Source organism: Medicago sativa, chromosome 1 (assembly GCF_051527215.1).
Source record: "Medicago sativa cultivar Bolivia chromosome 1, Bolivia_mono, whole genome shotgun sequence".
NCBI classification, from domain to species: Eukaryota; Viridiplantae; Streptophyta; class Magnoliopsida; order Fabales; family Fabaceae; genus Medicago; species Medicago sativa.
In genome coordinates this window covers 22093185-22111122 of record NC_140749.1, presented here as the reverse complement: position 1 = coordinate 22111122, position 17938 = coordinate 22093185, and the positions used below count along the sequence as shown (strand labels likewise).

General features: G+C 33.7%; 1 protein-coding gene and 2 pseudogenes across 1 annotated transcript; 1 reads left to right on the top strand and 2 right to left on the bottom strand.

The window, feature by feature from the left end:
- Positions 1–1195: 1195 nt before the first annotated feature.
- LOC146953631 (isoliquiritigenin 2'-O-methyltransferase pseudogene) lies at positions 1196–2562 on the bottom strand (annotated as a pseudogene).
- Positions 2563–12325: 9763 nt separating this feature from the next.
- Positions 12326–13925, top strand: LOC146953630 (isoliquiritigenin 2'-O-methyltransferase-like). Its single transcript, XM_085710903.1, has 3 exons — positions 12326–12684; positions 13439–13503; positions 13602–13925. The coding sequence occupies exons 1-3, from the start codon at positions 12330–12332 to the stop codon at positions 13899–13901; spliced, it is 720 nt and encodes a 239-aa protein (XP_085567029.1). The 5' UTR covers positions 12326–12329; the 3' UTR covers positions 13902–13925.
- A 1126-nt stretch (positions 13926–15051) lies between these two features.
- LOC146953629 (uncharacterized) lies at positions 15052–17324 on the bottom strand (annotated as a pseudogene).
- Positions 17325–17938: the final 614 nt, after the last annotated feature.

Genomic DNA, 17938 nt, shown 5'->3' with positions numbered 1-17938 from the left:
TAAGGCCCAAGCAATGATGGCATCTGGTAAAGTTTACTCAGATGTAGTCATGGATAATCTTGCCAAACAACGAGCGATATCAAAAACTCATCAAGTATACATTCACAATCGGGGACATAGTCTTTTCAGTGTTCAGGAGTTGGTTTGTCCACCAAGCGGCCGACCAACAGGAACATTCATGGTAGACCTTGACAAACAATGGTGTGATTGTGGTGAATTTCAGGCATTACATTACCCTTGTTCACATGTCATAGCCGCTTGTTCAAAAATTCACCATGACTTCATGATGTATGTGTCTCCCCGGAGTTCCAACCAATTCCTCTTCAATCCTACTGGCCGGAATATGACGGAGTTGAATTGTGCCACAATCCAGCCATGCGGAGGGATCCAAAAGGCCGTCCACAATCTGCTCAAATTCATACTGAAATGGATCTAAGGGAGAGTAGTAGACACCCAAAGAGATGTAGTATTTGCCGGAACGAGGGACACATCAAGAAAAAATGTCCCCACAATGCTAATGTTTCCGAAAAAAATTGACTCGTTGTTATGTATCAATTTCATCTATTAATATGCGGTGCATCGGAATATCAAATTAATGTAATCGAAAATATAATTATAAGTCTCCATTTGTATTTTATATTTTTCTTTAACATCATTAATTAAATAACTAATAGTATAATTAATTTGAAACTCAATTATTTAATTAATAATTTACTTTATATTTTTCTTAATATCATTATTTAATTAATTCTTGTTTATTAATATAATAACAATACATAAAAAAATAGTGCTTAAAAAAAACCATTAAACGCATGATGGTAGAAGAAAGAAAGAATAAATGGTGGTAGTGATGTGCCAAGTGTTCCAATTCTAGCGGCAATAGTGTCAATCAAAGAAAAGTGTGGTAGTAGTGTACATAATTCAAAAAGGATGGTATTTTGATAAATAATTATTAAAATAGTGTTAGAGTAAAAAAAAAGCTTAAGAATTCGGATGCGCAAGTTGCAAGTTCGAACCCGTCAGTCCTCTAGAAAGAAAATAAATGTGAACAAATTAGTAAGTATTTTATGAATTAATTATATGATTTTTTTAATAGTTTGGGTCGACACACTATTCCTTCAATTTTATTTTTTTTTTGGAAAACTTCAATTTAAATTTTTATTATTGAAAAAAATTACTACTAGCTAGCTAGTACTTACCAAACGCTGTTACACCCTCTATGGATTAATGTTGAGAGTGGAGCCAATGAGCCTCCATCACTGTCACATGCAAAGTATTGACCAATTGGAGAAAGAGCATAAACTCTTTCTTTCTTACCATCTTCATTGGTACGAATGGAACAAGTGAGAAGAGAGTAACTGGCCAACACAGTCAACATGCGTTCAAGCCTCTCAGCCAATTCAGGGTGTTGATTTGGAAGCTCAGAAGCAATTTCAGAAGCAGAAAAACTAGAATGTTCACTTGAATTTTGTAACTTAGCTATGATTTCAAATAAATTGAGATCAACAGCAGCATTTAGTATTGCAGGAAAAATCCTACTAAAACATAACAATGCAGAAAGATAAGCATCATCAACTTTTTCTACCTCATTAGTATAGAAAGATTATTTTGTTTAGAATTGGAACTCATTTTTGCTAACTGTTTTATGGTTATATTCACTTTTTTTTTTGTGTGTGTCATTTCCTTCAATATTATGATCCTTTATATAGACACATAGGAATCTAATTTGTCGATAATTTTGATGCACATTTTCAAACATTGCAATCGCAATTAATTAACGTGATTATGTGTTTGGTTATATTAGTCAATGTACGTCAGCCAAGTTGAGTATGTCTTGGGGAATCAGGGAAATATCCTCACTATTTTTCAACTCTAATTTAAAAAGAGAAAAGAACAACGAGGTTTAAAAAAATTATTTAAAAAATAAATGATAAAAGTATTCAATGCACTACTTTTTTTTACCTCAGATTTAAATGGACTCGACATTTTTTTTTTGTTGAGAAATGAGCTGATTTCAAGTCTCTCTTGTGACCTATGAAGCGCAGACACTCATCGAACTAGGTGTGTTCCGACATCAAACATGTGCCGATCTCAGACTTCGATTTTGATTCCGACACATGAATATATTGAATTATAATCATTGTCAATGTGTCACTCTCTTTGTCGTGTCTATTGTCCGTGACAGAGTTCGTGCTTCATAGTTTGTCAAGAGTTGCTTTAATTGGTCTTCACACCTGGATCATGCAAAAGACGTTTCTCTAGTCTTTTATTGCAACATCAGTTTATGGATAGTCACCACCTTTGTTAACATATCTGATGGATTCTTACTTCCTTGAATTTTGATCAATGTTAGCACCTCTTCCTCAAGAAGAGATCTAATGAAGTGATAACGAAGACCAATGTCTTTTGTTCTCAGATAAATTTTAAATTCTTTGCTAAATGTATCACACTCTGACTATCACTATACAATGCACACTTCTCCTTGATGAATCCCAACTCTGTTAACAATCCTTGAAGCCACACCCAAATAAGTTCACAACCATAACATAATTTCTTATCCATTTTATCACAATAACAACTTCACCAATTCATCAAACAACAACTCTCATCATCAATACTCATTTCTCACAAAATTCACAAAAACACCACAATTTATCTAAACATCACATTTAATACAATTACTTCCATGAATTTCAACATAAACACATGCTCAATATCATGACAAGTAATTAGAACATGATTTGAGCAATAATCATAAACAATATCATGAAATTCACATAAATAAGCCAAAACTTCATAATCAATTATTTCTATATCATCAAACATGAGTTTTAGCGCATCAACAACTTATTTTCATAGATTTCATCATACTCAAAATTAGCACAGTTACTGGAGCACGAAAATCAACTTTAATCAACATCAATTTCATAAATTCCCAACAACAAACATGACCCAAATATCATACAAGCGATTTTTAATTCAATGAGTGAATATAGTTTGTTCCCCTTACCTCTAACTCCCAAAAGCTAAGTTTAAAGCTCTAATCTACTCTCCCTCTTGAGTTTCTTCAAGCTAGGTCCTCTTCTCCCTTGAGATTCTTCTTTCTTTCTCTTTCTTTCGATTTTTCTATACTCTCACCTTGCCTCTTTCTAAGTGAAACTTATCAAATGAATTTCCAAACTAGGGTTATGACTAGAAAATTGTTGTTGACATTTGAAACAAGGCTGAAGAACACTTGTAATAGACGCAAATTCCCCCTCGGTAGTTAATTGTCGCCGGTTATTACCATCGGTAGTTAACTATCGAAGTTTTCCTCGGCAGTTAACTACCGATGCGTCCTGCACATATGCAGAAATAGAAGCATCAATTTCTTTGTAATAACTTATAAATTTGATTTGTTTGGTTTATGCAGGCAAGGTTTTTGGCGCATTTTCCTCATCTTTCCACTGTTGATGAAAGTGCAAAGTATATCTCAAACTATCCGATCGTTGGCCAAATGGGAGATATAGAGGGGTCATGGAGAGGGGAAGACCTACCGTACATTGCTTGATCGTATGGAGATGGCTGACGTATGCTGGATGTCGTACGAGGAACACCTTTGCATGACATAGCAAGGAAGATTTGGAGAACCTCTTTGAATTCGGTGTTTTCTTCTCCCTACTCTTTATTTCTAGTAATCCATAATTTTGATATATGTTAATTATATAGGTTAATTGATACATGCTAAGTGATTGATCAATACTTTGAAAACCTAATTTGATATTTAAATCACTTCAAATTACTGATACTGTCTTTTTAATTGATTCATCATATATCAAATCATGTTGTATTTTTGATAATATTTATTTCATAAAATTCAAGGGTTGAAGTATATATTTTAACATAAAGAGAAGAAAAGAGTGTATTTATGCTTGAAAGGAGTGTGTATTTCTCATGTAGTTCTTGTCTTCCATTTCAAAAAAATATTTATCTTCTCTCTATTTTCATTCAATCAAACGAAATAAGATAAACAAACACATTTTTATTTTCTCGTATTATTGCTCATCTCTCTATTTTTTTTTATTAATTATCGTAATCAAATGTATTAGTTCAAAGAAATCTATAGTTTTCACTTATGTGACGAATGCACTGCACTGAATAAAAGTAGATGCCGTGTTTTATGAAAAGTTTCCCGTCAAAGATTGAATTCTTTAATTCCCGTCAACACAGAGAAAATATAGGAGTACAACATGCATCTACTCATGCACCATCTCTCTCACACTTTCCTTTGATAATATAACAAAAGAAATACATTTGGTATAACATTTTTTTTGACAAAACATTTTGTATAACACTTCAAATAAATTGTTTGAGATAAATGGATATGTGTCTAGTAAACCTAAAATCAAGAAAGTTTGGATTTTGCATAAGAAAATATTAAATATAAAGAAAGTAAACTTCGTGAAACATGGTGAAGCTAAAAAAAAAGGGATGGTAGTAGTGTATATAATTTAGAAAGAGTGGTACTTTTGTACATAATTATTTTAACAGTGCTACAGTGGTAAAAAAAGCCGAATTCTTACCTTTTAACACTAATCGACCCTATGAAATTATAGATAGTAGTAATTTTTTAAAAGATACTCCCTTCGGTCCTATTTATAAGAGAAATTTGGGTTAACAAAAGTTGATGTGTCTGGTTAAAAATTCAGTTCAAATACATCAACTTTTATTGACTCAATTTTCTCTTATAAATAGGACCGGGAGGAGTAGATAGTAGTAATTTATTGTATAATGAAGTTTATCCTTCAATAATTTTAGTTAATATGCAATTTGTTAACTTTGAAATTAATCATTACCAGTCTAGTATCCACTATTTTTCAATGTCTAAATAAAAAGATGGTTAAAGAAAATTTACGTTTTCTTCAAAAGTCTTCTTTAACTTCTTTTCATGTCCATATATTTCTGAATACATCCAAATGATGATCTAATATCCACTACTTTTTTTTTGGAGACTGTCCACTATTTTGTTGCTTATTTCGGAGAATTTTCTTTCAGTCCAAATCAGTCATAAAGGAGGTCTTTTCCGATGTGTCCAGAATTTACTTGGGAAATTTTGGGGTACTTGTTAAGAAGTTTAAAAAGGAAATTTTATCTTGGGAATGAAGTATTCAACACATTGAAAGTTTAAAAAGTAAATTTATCTACATAAAACTTATAAATTATTTCTATATTTGAATCCTTAACTGATGCCCTAAGAGCATTGGTTAACAAGACCCTATTTATTTTTGTCCAAAAAATATCTTTCAATTTGTATTTTCAAAACTATGGTACTAAATTAATAGAGAGAATAACAAATGACGAGGAACTTAACATTTTTTTGTCAAGTAATTTAGTGGCTAAAAATTCATCTCTTAAGGTGAATAAGTTGGATGTTCGAATTTCGACTTCCGGACACATAATACAATATTTTTAGAGAAATGATATTTGAACATCCATTTTTTAACAACTTTTGTGACAACCCTCTCTCTCATACTCTCATTGTACTTTTATTCTCTCTCTTCTTTTTTCTCTCTCTATTGTTATTGTCCAATAAAAAGAGAGGAAAAAGGTTGTCACTGAAAGTTGTTGGAAATTGGATGTCAAAATATCATTCCTCATATTTTTATCAAGCGAGCTAAACTCGGGGATGATATTAACCCATTTATAGAGGGAAAGTTAAAAAAAAAAAAAAGGTTTTAGAATGAAAAAGAAGTTATCAATAAGTATTTTTCGTGAGAGAAGGTAGGGACAACTTGTTGGCAAATGGAGGGACCCACCATTGCATGTGTGAATAAAAGAATGAATAAAATACACCGAAAGTTAAATGACCGAAAGTTTTTGGCATTTGACAGCAATACATGTTTCTAAAGCATGGCAATTGTTGGTGAACATTGTTGGGTACCTACTACATAGTGCAATTGTTGGTGAATAATTGGTAGTAGGTAATTGGTAGTAGGTGAGGCAATGACTTTGCACCCCTGTAAATAGCTTGCTTGCAAACCATTGTAAACACAACACAGAACAACAACAACAACACAAAATATATTACATCAGTAGAGAGTTTAGAAAAACTCAGTGTGAGAATTTTAGGAGAAAATTCCTGGGTGTAATTGGGTTGTGGGTAGTGAGAGTTTGTGAGTGTTTGTAAACACATATATTTCCTTTTATTAAAAGATCTGCAGCAGCAGTCCGGAGAGTAGGCATTATTGGCCGAACTTCGTTAACAATCTTGTGTGTTGTTATTCCGCATTTATTTCACTTCTACTTAATCTGACCATGGGGAAATTGTGCGTAGTTTCCTAACAACTGGTATCAGAGCACCTGGCTCGGTATCTCTGTTATTTTTTGGCAAAAGTACTATTCGTGAATAGTGAAAATTTGGTCAGTGTTACCAATTTGTTCACGGAGGTGTTCTAAAGCACAGTGGTTCACAAAAATTGTCAAAGAAGATCCAGAGGAGGTTAGATTCAAGTGGGAGTCATGGCTGCAGACGAAGGAAAGGTGAAAATTGAAAAGTTCGATGGTGCGGACTTTGGCTTTTGGAAGATGCAGATCGAAGATTACCTGTATCAGAAAAAGCTACATCAACCTCTCACAGAAAAGAAACCAGAATCGATGAAGGATGATGAGTGGAACCTTCTCGATAGACAAGCACTTGGTGTTGTGCGATTGTCGTTATCTCGAAATGTTGCTTTTAACATAGCAAAAGAGAAAACCACCGCTGGACTTATGAAGGCTCTTTCTAGCATGTATGAAAAGCCTTCAGCATCAAATAAAGTTCATTTGATGAGGCGGTTGTTTACGCTTCGGATGACAGAAGGCGCATCAGTGGCGCAACATATCAATGAACTTAATATTGTCACAACCCAATTAAGTTCAGTTGGTATCGAATTTGACGATGAGGTACGAGCATTGATACTTTTATCTTCCCTACCGGATAGTTGGAGCGCTACTGTCACAGCTGTGAGTAGCTCCTCAGGAAGCAAAAAGATGAAATTTGATGATGTTCGTGATCAGTGAAGAGATCAGACGGATAGAGTTGGGTGAATCTTCATCCTCTTCAGTATTGCATACAGAGTCAAGAGGAAGAAATCCAACCAGAGGAAATGGACGTGGTAAATCAAAGGCCAGACGATCCAAATCCAGAAATCATCGTAGTTCTCAGAACTCGAAATCTATCGAGTGTTGGAATTGTGGAAAGACGGGACACTTCAAAAATCAGTGTAGGCTCCCAGCAAAGAATCAAGAGGCGAAAGATGAGGCAAATGTTGCTTCCACCTCAGGAGGAGGTGACGCGTTGATATGTTCTTTGGAGAGCAAGGAAGAGTCTTGGGTGTTAGACTCTGGAGCGTCTTTTCATGCTACTTCCCAGAAAGAATTCTTCAAGAATTATGTCCCCGGTAACCTTGGTAAAGTTTACCTTGGAAATGAACAATCTTGTTAGGTTGTGGGCAAAGGTGAAGTTAAGATTAAGTTGAATGGGTCTGTATGGGAATTGAAAAATGTCAGACATATTCCCGACCTCACGAAAAACTTAATCTCCGTAGGCCAGTTGGCTGACGAAGGCTACACAACAGTCTTCCACGGTGATGATTGGAAGATTTCAAAAGGTGCAATGACGATAGCTCGCGGTAAAAAGAGTGGTACTCTTTACAAGACAGCTGGAGCATGCCATTTGATTGCAGTTGCAACAAATGAAAATCCTAATCTATGGCACAAGAGATTAGGCCATATGAGTGAAAAGGGGATGAAGGTTATGCACTCAAAAGGAAAACTACCAAGTCTTCGGTCAATAGAAATTGACATATGTGAAGACTGTATACTTGGAAAGCAGAAGAGAGTCAGCTTTCAGACAAGTGGAAGAATCCCAAAGAAGGAGAAACTTGAGCTTGTTCACTCTGATGTTTGGGGTCCAACAACTGTCCCATCCATTGGTGGGAAGCATTACTTCGTGACTTTTATTGATGATCACTCTAGGAAGGTATGGGTATACTTTCTGAAACATAAGTCTGAAGTATTTGAAGCTTTCAAGAGATGGAAAGCCATGGTGGAAAATGAGACAAGTTTGAAGATCAAAAAGCTCAGAACCGACAATGGTGGTGAATAGACACCAAATTCAAGAAGTTTTGCTATGAGCACGGGATCAGAATGGAAAGAACTGTGCCAGGCACTCCCCAACACAATGGTGTAGCTGAGCGTATGAATAGAACATTGATTGAGAGAGCCAGAAGCTTGCGTGTGCAGTCAGGCTTACCAAAGAACTTCTGGGCAGAAGCAGTCAACACATCAGCTTACTTAATCAACCGAGGTCCATCGGTGCCATTGGAGCATAAAATACCAGAAGAGGTATGGAGTGGAAAAGAGGTAAAACTCTCACATCTTAGAGTTTTCGGCTGTGTAGCATATGTGCATATTAGTGATCAAGGTAGAAATAAACTTGATCCCAAATCCAAGAAGTGCACTTTCATCGGTTATGGTGAAGATGAGTTTGGCTACCGCCTCTGGGATGATGAAAACAAAAAGATGGTTCGCAGTAGAGATGTGATCTTCAATGAAAGAGTGATGTACAAAGACAGGCATAACACAACCACCAACGACTCAGGATTGAGCGAGCCTGTTTATGTAGAGATGGATGATGTTCCAGGAAGTCCCACGATGAGATTCCCCAATCAGAGGAATTGGCAGAATCAAGCATCAGACAACCGTCTGACACACCAGTGCATCCTACTCCAGTTCCTGAATTAAGAAGGTCTTCTAGACTTCGTGTTCCAAACAGCAGATACATAAACTACATGTTGTTAACTGATGGAGGAGAGCCTGAAGATTATGATGAAGCATGTCAGACCACGGATGCTAGTAAGTGGGAGCTTGCCATGAAAGACGAAATGAAGTCTTTCATCTCCAATCAGACATGGGAACTAGCTAAGTTACCCAAGGGAAAGAAGGCACTTCACAACAAATGGGTGTATCGAGTAAAGGAGGACCATGATGGCTCTAAGAGATACAAAGCCCGACTAGTGGTCAAAGGATTCCAGCAGAAAGAAGGAATTGACTACACCGAGATTTTTGCTCCAGTGGTGAAGCTCAATACTATCAGGTCTGTCTTAAGTATTGTTGCTAGCGAAAATCTCTATCTTGAGCAGTTAGATGTGAAGACTGCATTTCTTCATGGAGACTTAAATGAGGAGATATACATGCACCAACCAGAAGGATTCTCAGAAAAAGGGAAAGAGAATATGGTGTGCAGGTTAAAGAAGAGCTTGTATGGCCTGAAACAAGCTCCAAGGCAGTGGTATATGAAGTTTGAAAGCTTCATGCACAAGGAAGGTTTCCAGAAGTGCAATGCCGACCATTGTTGCTTCTTCAAGAGATATAAGTCAAGTTATATCATTTTGCTACTTTATGTTGATGATATGTTAGTAGCAGGCTCAGACATTGATGAGATCAAAAACTTGAAGATGCAATTGTCAAAAGAGTTTGACATGAAGGATTTAGGTCAGGCAAAGAAAATTCTTGGTATGGAAATCACGAGAGATAAACAAAAAGGAGTTTTGCAGCAGAGTACATCAACCGTGTTTTGCAAAGATTCAACATGGGCGATGCCAAATCGATTAGCACACCGTTGGCAAGTCATTTTCTCCTATCTCAAGAACAATCACCTCAGACGGAGGAAGAAAAAGAACTCATGGCCAGGATTCCATATGCTTCAGCAATTGGAAGTTTGATGTACGCAATGGTCTGTACGAGGCCAGACATTGGCCATGTAGTGGGAGTTATTAGCAGGTTTATGTCAAATCCAGGTAAAGCTCATTGGGAAGCGGTTAAATGGATTTTGAGGTATCTAAGAGGCACCACAGAGAAATGTTTGTACTTCAGCAAAGGAGAGATAAAAGTAGAAGGCTACGTAGATGCAGACTTTGCTGGTGAAGTTGATCACCGAAGAAGTACAACTGGTTATATATTTACTGTTGGTACTGGAGCAGTTAGTTGGATGTCGCGAATACAAAAGATTGTCGCTTTATCCACTACAGAGGCTGAGTATGTAGCAGTAACAGAAGCTAGCAAAGAATTGATATGGCTTCAAGGATTGTTAACAGAGTTAGGATTCATGCAGGAGAAATGTGCTTTGTACAGTGATAGTCAGAGTGCGATACATCTGGCAAGGAATTCAGCATTTCATTCGAGAACAAAGCACATAGGTCTTCGTTATCACTTCATCAGATCTCTTCTTGAGGATGAGGTTCTAACATTGATCAAAATTCAAGGAAGTAAGAATCCCGCAGATATGTTAACACAGGTGGTGACTATCGACAAACTGAAGTTGTGCTCAACTTCAGTTGGCCTGTTAGAATAAGAGACCAGAGAAGGCTGCTGCATGATCGAGGTGTGAAGACCGATTGAAATCAGTCTTCAAGTGGGAGATTGTTGGCAAATGGAGGGACCCACCATTGCATGTGTGAATAAAAGAATGAATAAAATACACCGAAAGTTAAATGACCGAAAGTTTTTGGCATTTGACAGCAATACATGTTTCTAAAGCATGGCAATTGTTGGTGAACATTGTTGGGTACCTACTACATAGTGCAATTGTTGGTGAATAATTGGTAGTAGGTAATTGGTAGTAGGTGAGGCAATGACTTTGCACCCCTATAAATAGCTTGCTTGCAAACCATTGTAAACACAACACAGAACAACAACAACAACACAAAATATATTACATCAGTAGAGAGTTTAGAAAAACTCAGTGTGAGAATTTTAGGAGAAAATTCCTGGGTGTAATTGGGTTGTGGGTAGTGAGAGTTTGTGAGTGTTTGTAAACACATATATTTCCTTTTATTAAAAGATCTGCAGCAGCAGTCCGGAGAGTAGGCATTATTGGCCGAACTTCGTTAACAATCTTGTGTGTTGTTATTCCGCATTTATTTCACTTCTACTTAATCTGACCATGGGGAAATTGTGCGTAGTTTCCTAACACAACTCCTATTGAAATTCAACAAATTGGGTCAACAGGGAATCCAAATTTAATTAATGGTCCAAATATTTCGGGACTATAACCAGAGAAATTCTATTATAGTCACAAACACATAGTGTTTGAGCACACATACATTACAATATTTTTTTTAGGGGTGTTCAAAACCGAACCAACCCAATAGAAAAACCGCAAACCAAACCAATCCAAACCGAAACCGCAAAAAACCGCATTTGGTTCGGATGAATTCGGATGACTTTTGCACTGAACCGCGCGGTTCAGTTCGGTTTGCGGTTTGCATCTCAGCAACCGAACCAAACCAAACCAAACCGCAAGAATAATGAATATTACTTAAATATGTACTAGCCCAATTACATAGCTCAAGAATAATCTCTTTTGATTCGATTTTTCCATCGTTGCACCATCAGGTTCGATTATAATTCATTTCCATCTCTTTCAATTCATTTCCAGTAATGAATTTGTTTTCTTTACTTCCCAATAATTTGTTTAATGCTTATCTTTCTTCTTAATTTTACATATTTTGATATAAGTTTTACCTAATATTTGATCATATAAACATTAAAATAAAATTTCATATGTTTATTTTGTAACAAGTTGGCAATATTAGAGTTAATGTAATATTTTTTTTATCTCGCGATAAACCGCACAAACCGAACCAATCTAAACCGCATTGGTTTGGTTTGGTTTGGTTTGGATGACTTTTTAAAAATCAACCGAACCAACCCAAACCGCATGCTTTTTTATCTCGCGGTTTGGATGACTTTTTTGCTCAAAACCGAACCAAACCGCACCGCGAACACCCCTAATTTTTTTAAATAATGAAAAAGAAATTGATAATGATAATGAAATGATTTAGTATTTCAAGAAATGACACTTTTATATGTGTGTGACCAAACATTATTTATTTGTGTTTGTGTCTGTGAAAGAATTGCTCCTATAACCATCATACACAAAAACAAATGTCTAAACATCTATCCATTTTTGGCTATACACAAACATATTTGTTTTTGAGCATTGCTATTTATCTAGAGAGATTTTATCAAGAAAAGGTCTCAACCAATTAAATTTGTTATTTGGCGGAAATCAAGGGAGGTAATAGTGTGTAATTAAGGAAATGTGTTAGCAAATACAATGTCTTGAAATTTTCTTGATAAAATTTGTCACTGTATCTATCATTTCCCTTTGTTTTTTTTTTTATAAAATCATATACAAATATTATAGAGACTAAAACGAATCATAGAATATAAAAGTATTTTCTTATATGTTTTGGAACCAAAACAAAAATTTATAGGAACAAAAGTAAGAAAATATATATATTTTTATGGTAAAAAATTATAATATGATTTTGTGCTCTTGCAGGGGTGATGCAAAGGATGCAATTTTGGGTCCTGATGTCAAAAATCTTTTCCAAAGTATCAATGGGACATCACTTTATCAATACACCAAGACAAACAAAGAATTGAATGATACTTGTAACAAAGCAATGGCTCATTCTGGCCCACTAGAAATTAAAAGGATCCTTCAATTTTATAAAGGATTTGAAGGAGTCTCAACGTTGGTTGATGTTGGAGGTGGAGTAGGAAATACCCTAAAACTCATTATCTCTCAATATCCTTCAATTAAGGGAATTAATTTTGATATGCCACAAGTTGTTCAAAATGCACCTTCTCATCCAGGTAAAATATATCAATCTCTTAAAATAAATTTCATTCCAATATTATAATAATAACGAGAATATATATATATTTGGCCCTTTACTATATTTTAAATTATGAAAGTTTTGTCATCGTGAGCTTAGCTCAGTTGGTATGTACAATGCATAAAATATGCAAGGTCCGGGGTTCAAACCCCAGCCACCACAAATAAAAATAATAAAAAAGTATGAAATTTTTAAGGCCCTTTACTTTCACATCACATTACTTTTCTATAAAAATAAAAAAGTATGAAATTTTTAAGGCCCTTTACTTTCACATTACTTTTCTGATTTTTATTTTAATTATAAAATTGTCACGTTAATTTTAACTTGTTTACTATTTTTCAAAGGTTTGTATTGAAATGAAAATACTGAAAACAAACAATATTTTTTTTCAATTTTGTGATACAAATTTTTAAAATAGAAAAAGAGCTGAAAATTAAACGACAATTTAATAAATTAAACTCATAATTTAAACAAAAAAATGAAATAAAAACAGTCAAACAGATACAAGTTTTCGTAAAGTAAATAAACCAACAATGCCTAAGGAATAAATGGAATATTTGTGTATAGCCAAAAACAATAATTATTGTTAGTTTCACATCAGATAAGAGATAATCTAACAATGTATTTATAAATGAGGACAATCTTCACCGATCACAAGTAGGTTTTTTGGAGTTGTATTAGACCCAACCACGATTTCGTAGAATTACCATAAACTTTTGTTGTGTTTGTAGGGCTGGAGCATGTTGGAGGAGATATGTTTGAAAGTGTTCCAACTGGTGATGCCATTTTACTAAAGGTTGGTCTACAATGATATAAATAAAATAAATAATTTAAACAATTTGGTATAGCCTAAAAAAAATCCCTAATCATTTTATTTTTCTTTATTAATTTCAGCTTGTATGTCATAACTGGGCAGATGAAGAATGTGTGAAGTTCTTAAAAAAATGTCACAAAGCTTTACCAAAACATGGAAAGGTGATTGTTTTGGATTATATAATTCCAGAGGTCCCAAACCCTAGCAATATGTCTAAGCATGCTTGTGCTATTGACAATCTCATGTTTTTAGTAACAACTGGAAAGGAAAGAACTGAAGAAGAATTTGAGAACTTATGTAAGAGAGCTGGATTTTCCAAATTTCATGTGGCTTGCAGTGATGCCTCAGCCTTGTCTGGAGTGATGGAATTTTATAAATAATAAAAGTTACTTACTAGCTAGTAACTTTGTCAGCAGTTAATTTTATAAAGTTTGAGACTAAAACAATAAGGGTTAATTATGTTTCTAGTCCCTATAAAATAGTGACCTTGTAAGTTTAGTCCCTACTTAATTTTAATAGTATTTTTAGTCCCTATAAAAAAAAATTTACTTATAATTTTAGTCCCTGCTAAAACAAAGTTTGATTAATTATCCTTAAACTCTTAAATTTTTGAACGATTTTTTTGAGACAAGATTAGAACACTATGAAAGGTTCGTTTACTAAAATTTAGAATTTTCTGACATGGAATGAATTAAATATGAATTTTTTAAAACGACAAAAGTTAAAGATAAAAAGTAATAAAATCTGGATGTAGAAATCAAATTTTGCAATAATTTTTTGCGGACGAACTTTTAGTAATGTTCTAAACATGTCTGCAAAAAATTGTTCAAAAATTTAAGAGTTTAAGCATAAATTAAACAAATTTGAATTGAGTAGGGACTAATACTCAGTGCAGAAAAACAAAATTAGGGACTAAAAATGCTATTAAAATTAAGTAGGGACTAAACTTACAAGGTCGCTATTTTATAGGGACTAGAAACATAATTAACCCAAACAATAATTTCAAAGCAAAGAATAAGGACAATTGTGTCCAAACTTTGAAAGGTGTAACTTTCTAGTTTCTCATGTTTGTCGTAATAATTTATATATCAAGACTATCATGAGTTGTATCATCACATAAAATATTTTATATCTTCTTTTTTTAGTTCTCTTATTTAGATTATTTCCCCTTATCAAATAATCATTAAATTTTGTAATTCTTGATGAAATTATTTGTCTTTTTTATATAATACTTATAAAATATTTATAAATTACCTTGCAAAATAAAATGGGTTAAATATGTTTTTAGTCCCTATAAAATTACAAGCTTTCAAGTTTAGTCCCTACAAAAAAATTATTCACTTTTAGTCCCTATTTGCATTTTATAGGGACTATATTTTGGAGGACTAAAAGTATACATTTTTTGTAAAAAAAAAAAATCAAAATAGGGACTATTTTTAATTTTTTACAAATTACAATATTTTGGAGGACTAAAATTACCATTAAAACTTTATAGGGACTAAACATAAAAAGTAGTGATTTTGTAGGGACTCAAAACATATTTAACCCAAATAAAATTACCTCTTCTAATAAACATTCTCACCCATCATCTCTTAGAGTTTGTAATTGCTTCTTTGTGATGTTAGCTAAGTTTATAGCATTGACGATGTCTTAATTTTTCCTTTGCAATGCTTGTGACAATTTATTTGAAATACCTAAGACTTTTTTCATCAAATGTAATGTGAGTGGAAAGTCAAAAGTATTCATTAGAATTAAAAGACTATTTGCTTGGCTTTTTCTATTTGACCAATACGTGATCTTTTAACATTTCAAGAACATCAGTAACATAACTATTCATCAAATTCACCAAAGTTGCAAAGTGAAAACTCCAATAAGTATCAGCATAAAGCTTCATATTAGTTTCTTGATTCAAACCTTTTCCGCTGACAATTTCTCCATTCTCCAATGATTCCTTAACACGGATTTTTTGTCTGTCACAAAGCATATGTCAGTCCATTTGTAAGATTCCCCAACAACATTTGTTAAAGTAGATACTTTTCTAAAAAGAGAGTTAACTTGTAGGTGATCTATGGAAATAGCAATCAATGCAAGTTAATATTTATGAGCAAAACAGTGTACATAAAATGCATATGAACTTTCCTTTAAGATCAAACTTTTGAGACCATAAAATTTTCCTTGCATGTTGCTAGCCCCATCATAACCTTGTCCACGAATTCTTCAAGTAGTAAGACTATGCTTGCCAAATAGATCGTCTATGGCAATTTTTAATGAGATGGTTGTTGTAGTTGTAAATTGAACAATGCCTAAAAATCGCTCAACAATACTTCCATATTTGCAGTGGCGGAGCCCTTCATGGGCTGAGGTGGGCCACGGCCCACCCCCAAAAATTAAAAAATCAACGATTATAGGTCTACTTTGCGAGATTTTATACAATTTTGTGTCGGTTTTAGGTTTCGGTTGATCCAAATTCCCGTAAAGTGGCGTAGTGGTTCACCCAAAAAATTTAAATAATTCAATTATAGGTCTATTTTGCGAGATTTTATACAATTTTATGTCGATTTTAGGTTTTGGTTGATCCAAAAATAAAACTCCTTTATGCGGTAAATTTGCACATGAAATAATTGGTCACTTGAATGGATAAAAAATAATTTGGCCCACCCCCAGAATATTTTCTAGCTCCGCCACTACATATTTGTTAAAATATCTTATAACAACAACTATTTGCTTCTTGTCAGATGCGTCTCTTGATTCATCAACAAGAATATCAAACAATTCATCTCCAAGATCCTCAATAATAACTTTAGTGGTTTCCACGACGGCGACATTAACAATTTCATTTTGAATAGACAAACAAGTTATTTTATCATTTTCAAGAGCATTTTATAATACAACTCACTTCACCTTCTTTTTCTGTTAGCAAACCATCTAAGCATTTTAAGGAAGTATCCTTGATTAGAAGATTCTATTGGTTCATCACAACCGTCAACCACATTCGATACAAGTTACGAGTTGTTTGAGAATGCTTAGACATCAAAACTTCATCATGGTAATTTTGTTTCATCAAATCTCTACATTTCTTCCAAGCAAAATTTTGTTTCATCAAATCTCTACATTTCTTCCAAGCAATATTGTGAGTAGAATTATAGCCTCCTCCAGCATGCCATGAGAGTGAGACCTTTTATTCCATTTTATGAATCTCTCCGTTACCAATGTGTCACCACCACACTACTTTCCAAAATTAGGTCTAAAAAGATAACAACATAAATAAAAATGTGGCGTCTTTTTCGATATTGTACTATAACCGATTACCAAATTCATTAAACCAAGAGGGACAAAATCCTCTCATTGAATTTCCAATTTTTCTTTGAGGAAAATTGTGTTGAATAGGTTGGCATGGTCCTATTTGCAAATATGTTTTGCATATTATCTCTTGATCATTAGGATGATATGTTTACATTTTAGGCCGCTTTCCAGGATCTAATGGTTACTCTTTCAAATTACATGGAACATGTTGTTGAGAACTAGATCCTTGTTACTGCGATTGTAATTTTCTCTTAAAAAAATTATACATAACTCCTACAACAACCCACACAATAACAAACTTTAATTAAGGAGAGACCCTAAAACTCATTATCTCTAAATATCCTTCAAGATGTTCATGCGATTTTATTTTAAAATATGGAATTTTTAAGGCCCTTTACTTCAAGCCAAAAATAACAAGTACCATAAATTTTATCTTTGCTCGTAGAGCTGGAGCATGTTGGAGGAGATATGTTTGAAAGTGTTCCAAGTGGTGATGCCATTTTACTAAAGGTTGGTCGACATGATAAACACAATTTAAACAGTTTGGTATAAAATAAAAGGTTAAATAAGTAAATATATCAAAATTTGATTTAAGTCGTCCTAAAATATTCCTTAGGCTTTTGGTCCTTCTAAAATTTTCCATCCATGGAATTAGTCCCTACTTTTTAGTTAACTCATGTCTAAACATCATATTTTTTTAATGAAATTATCCATAAATGGATAGAATATTATGAAAATTTCTCCTAAAAAAATAGAATTTTTTAACAAAACATGAATTAAATATAAATTTTTATGTTTTTGGTGTTAAAAAATTCATATTTAATGTTTTGTTAAAAAATTCTATTTTTTTAAAATATTGTCATAATTTTCTACCCAATTCAGGAAAATTTCATTAAAAATATGAAGGTTAGATACGAGTTGACTAAAAAGTAGAGACTTACTTCATGGATGGAAAACTTTGGAGGGACCAAAAGTCTAAGAAATATTTTAGGGGAATTAAAATTAAATGTTGGTATATTTAGGGTGACCATTTACTTATTTAACCCTTAAATAAAAACAAATGTCTACTTTTAAAAAAAATCTAATATTTTTTTTTCTTTTAAATTGCAGCTTG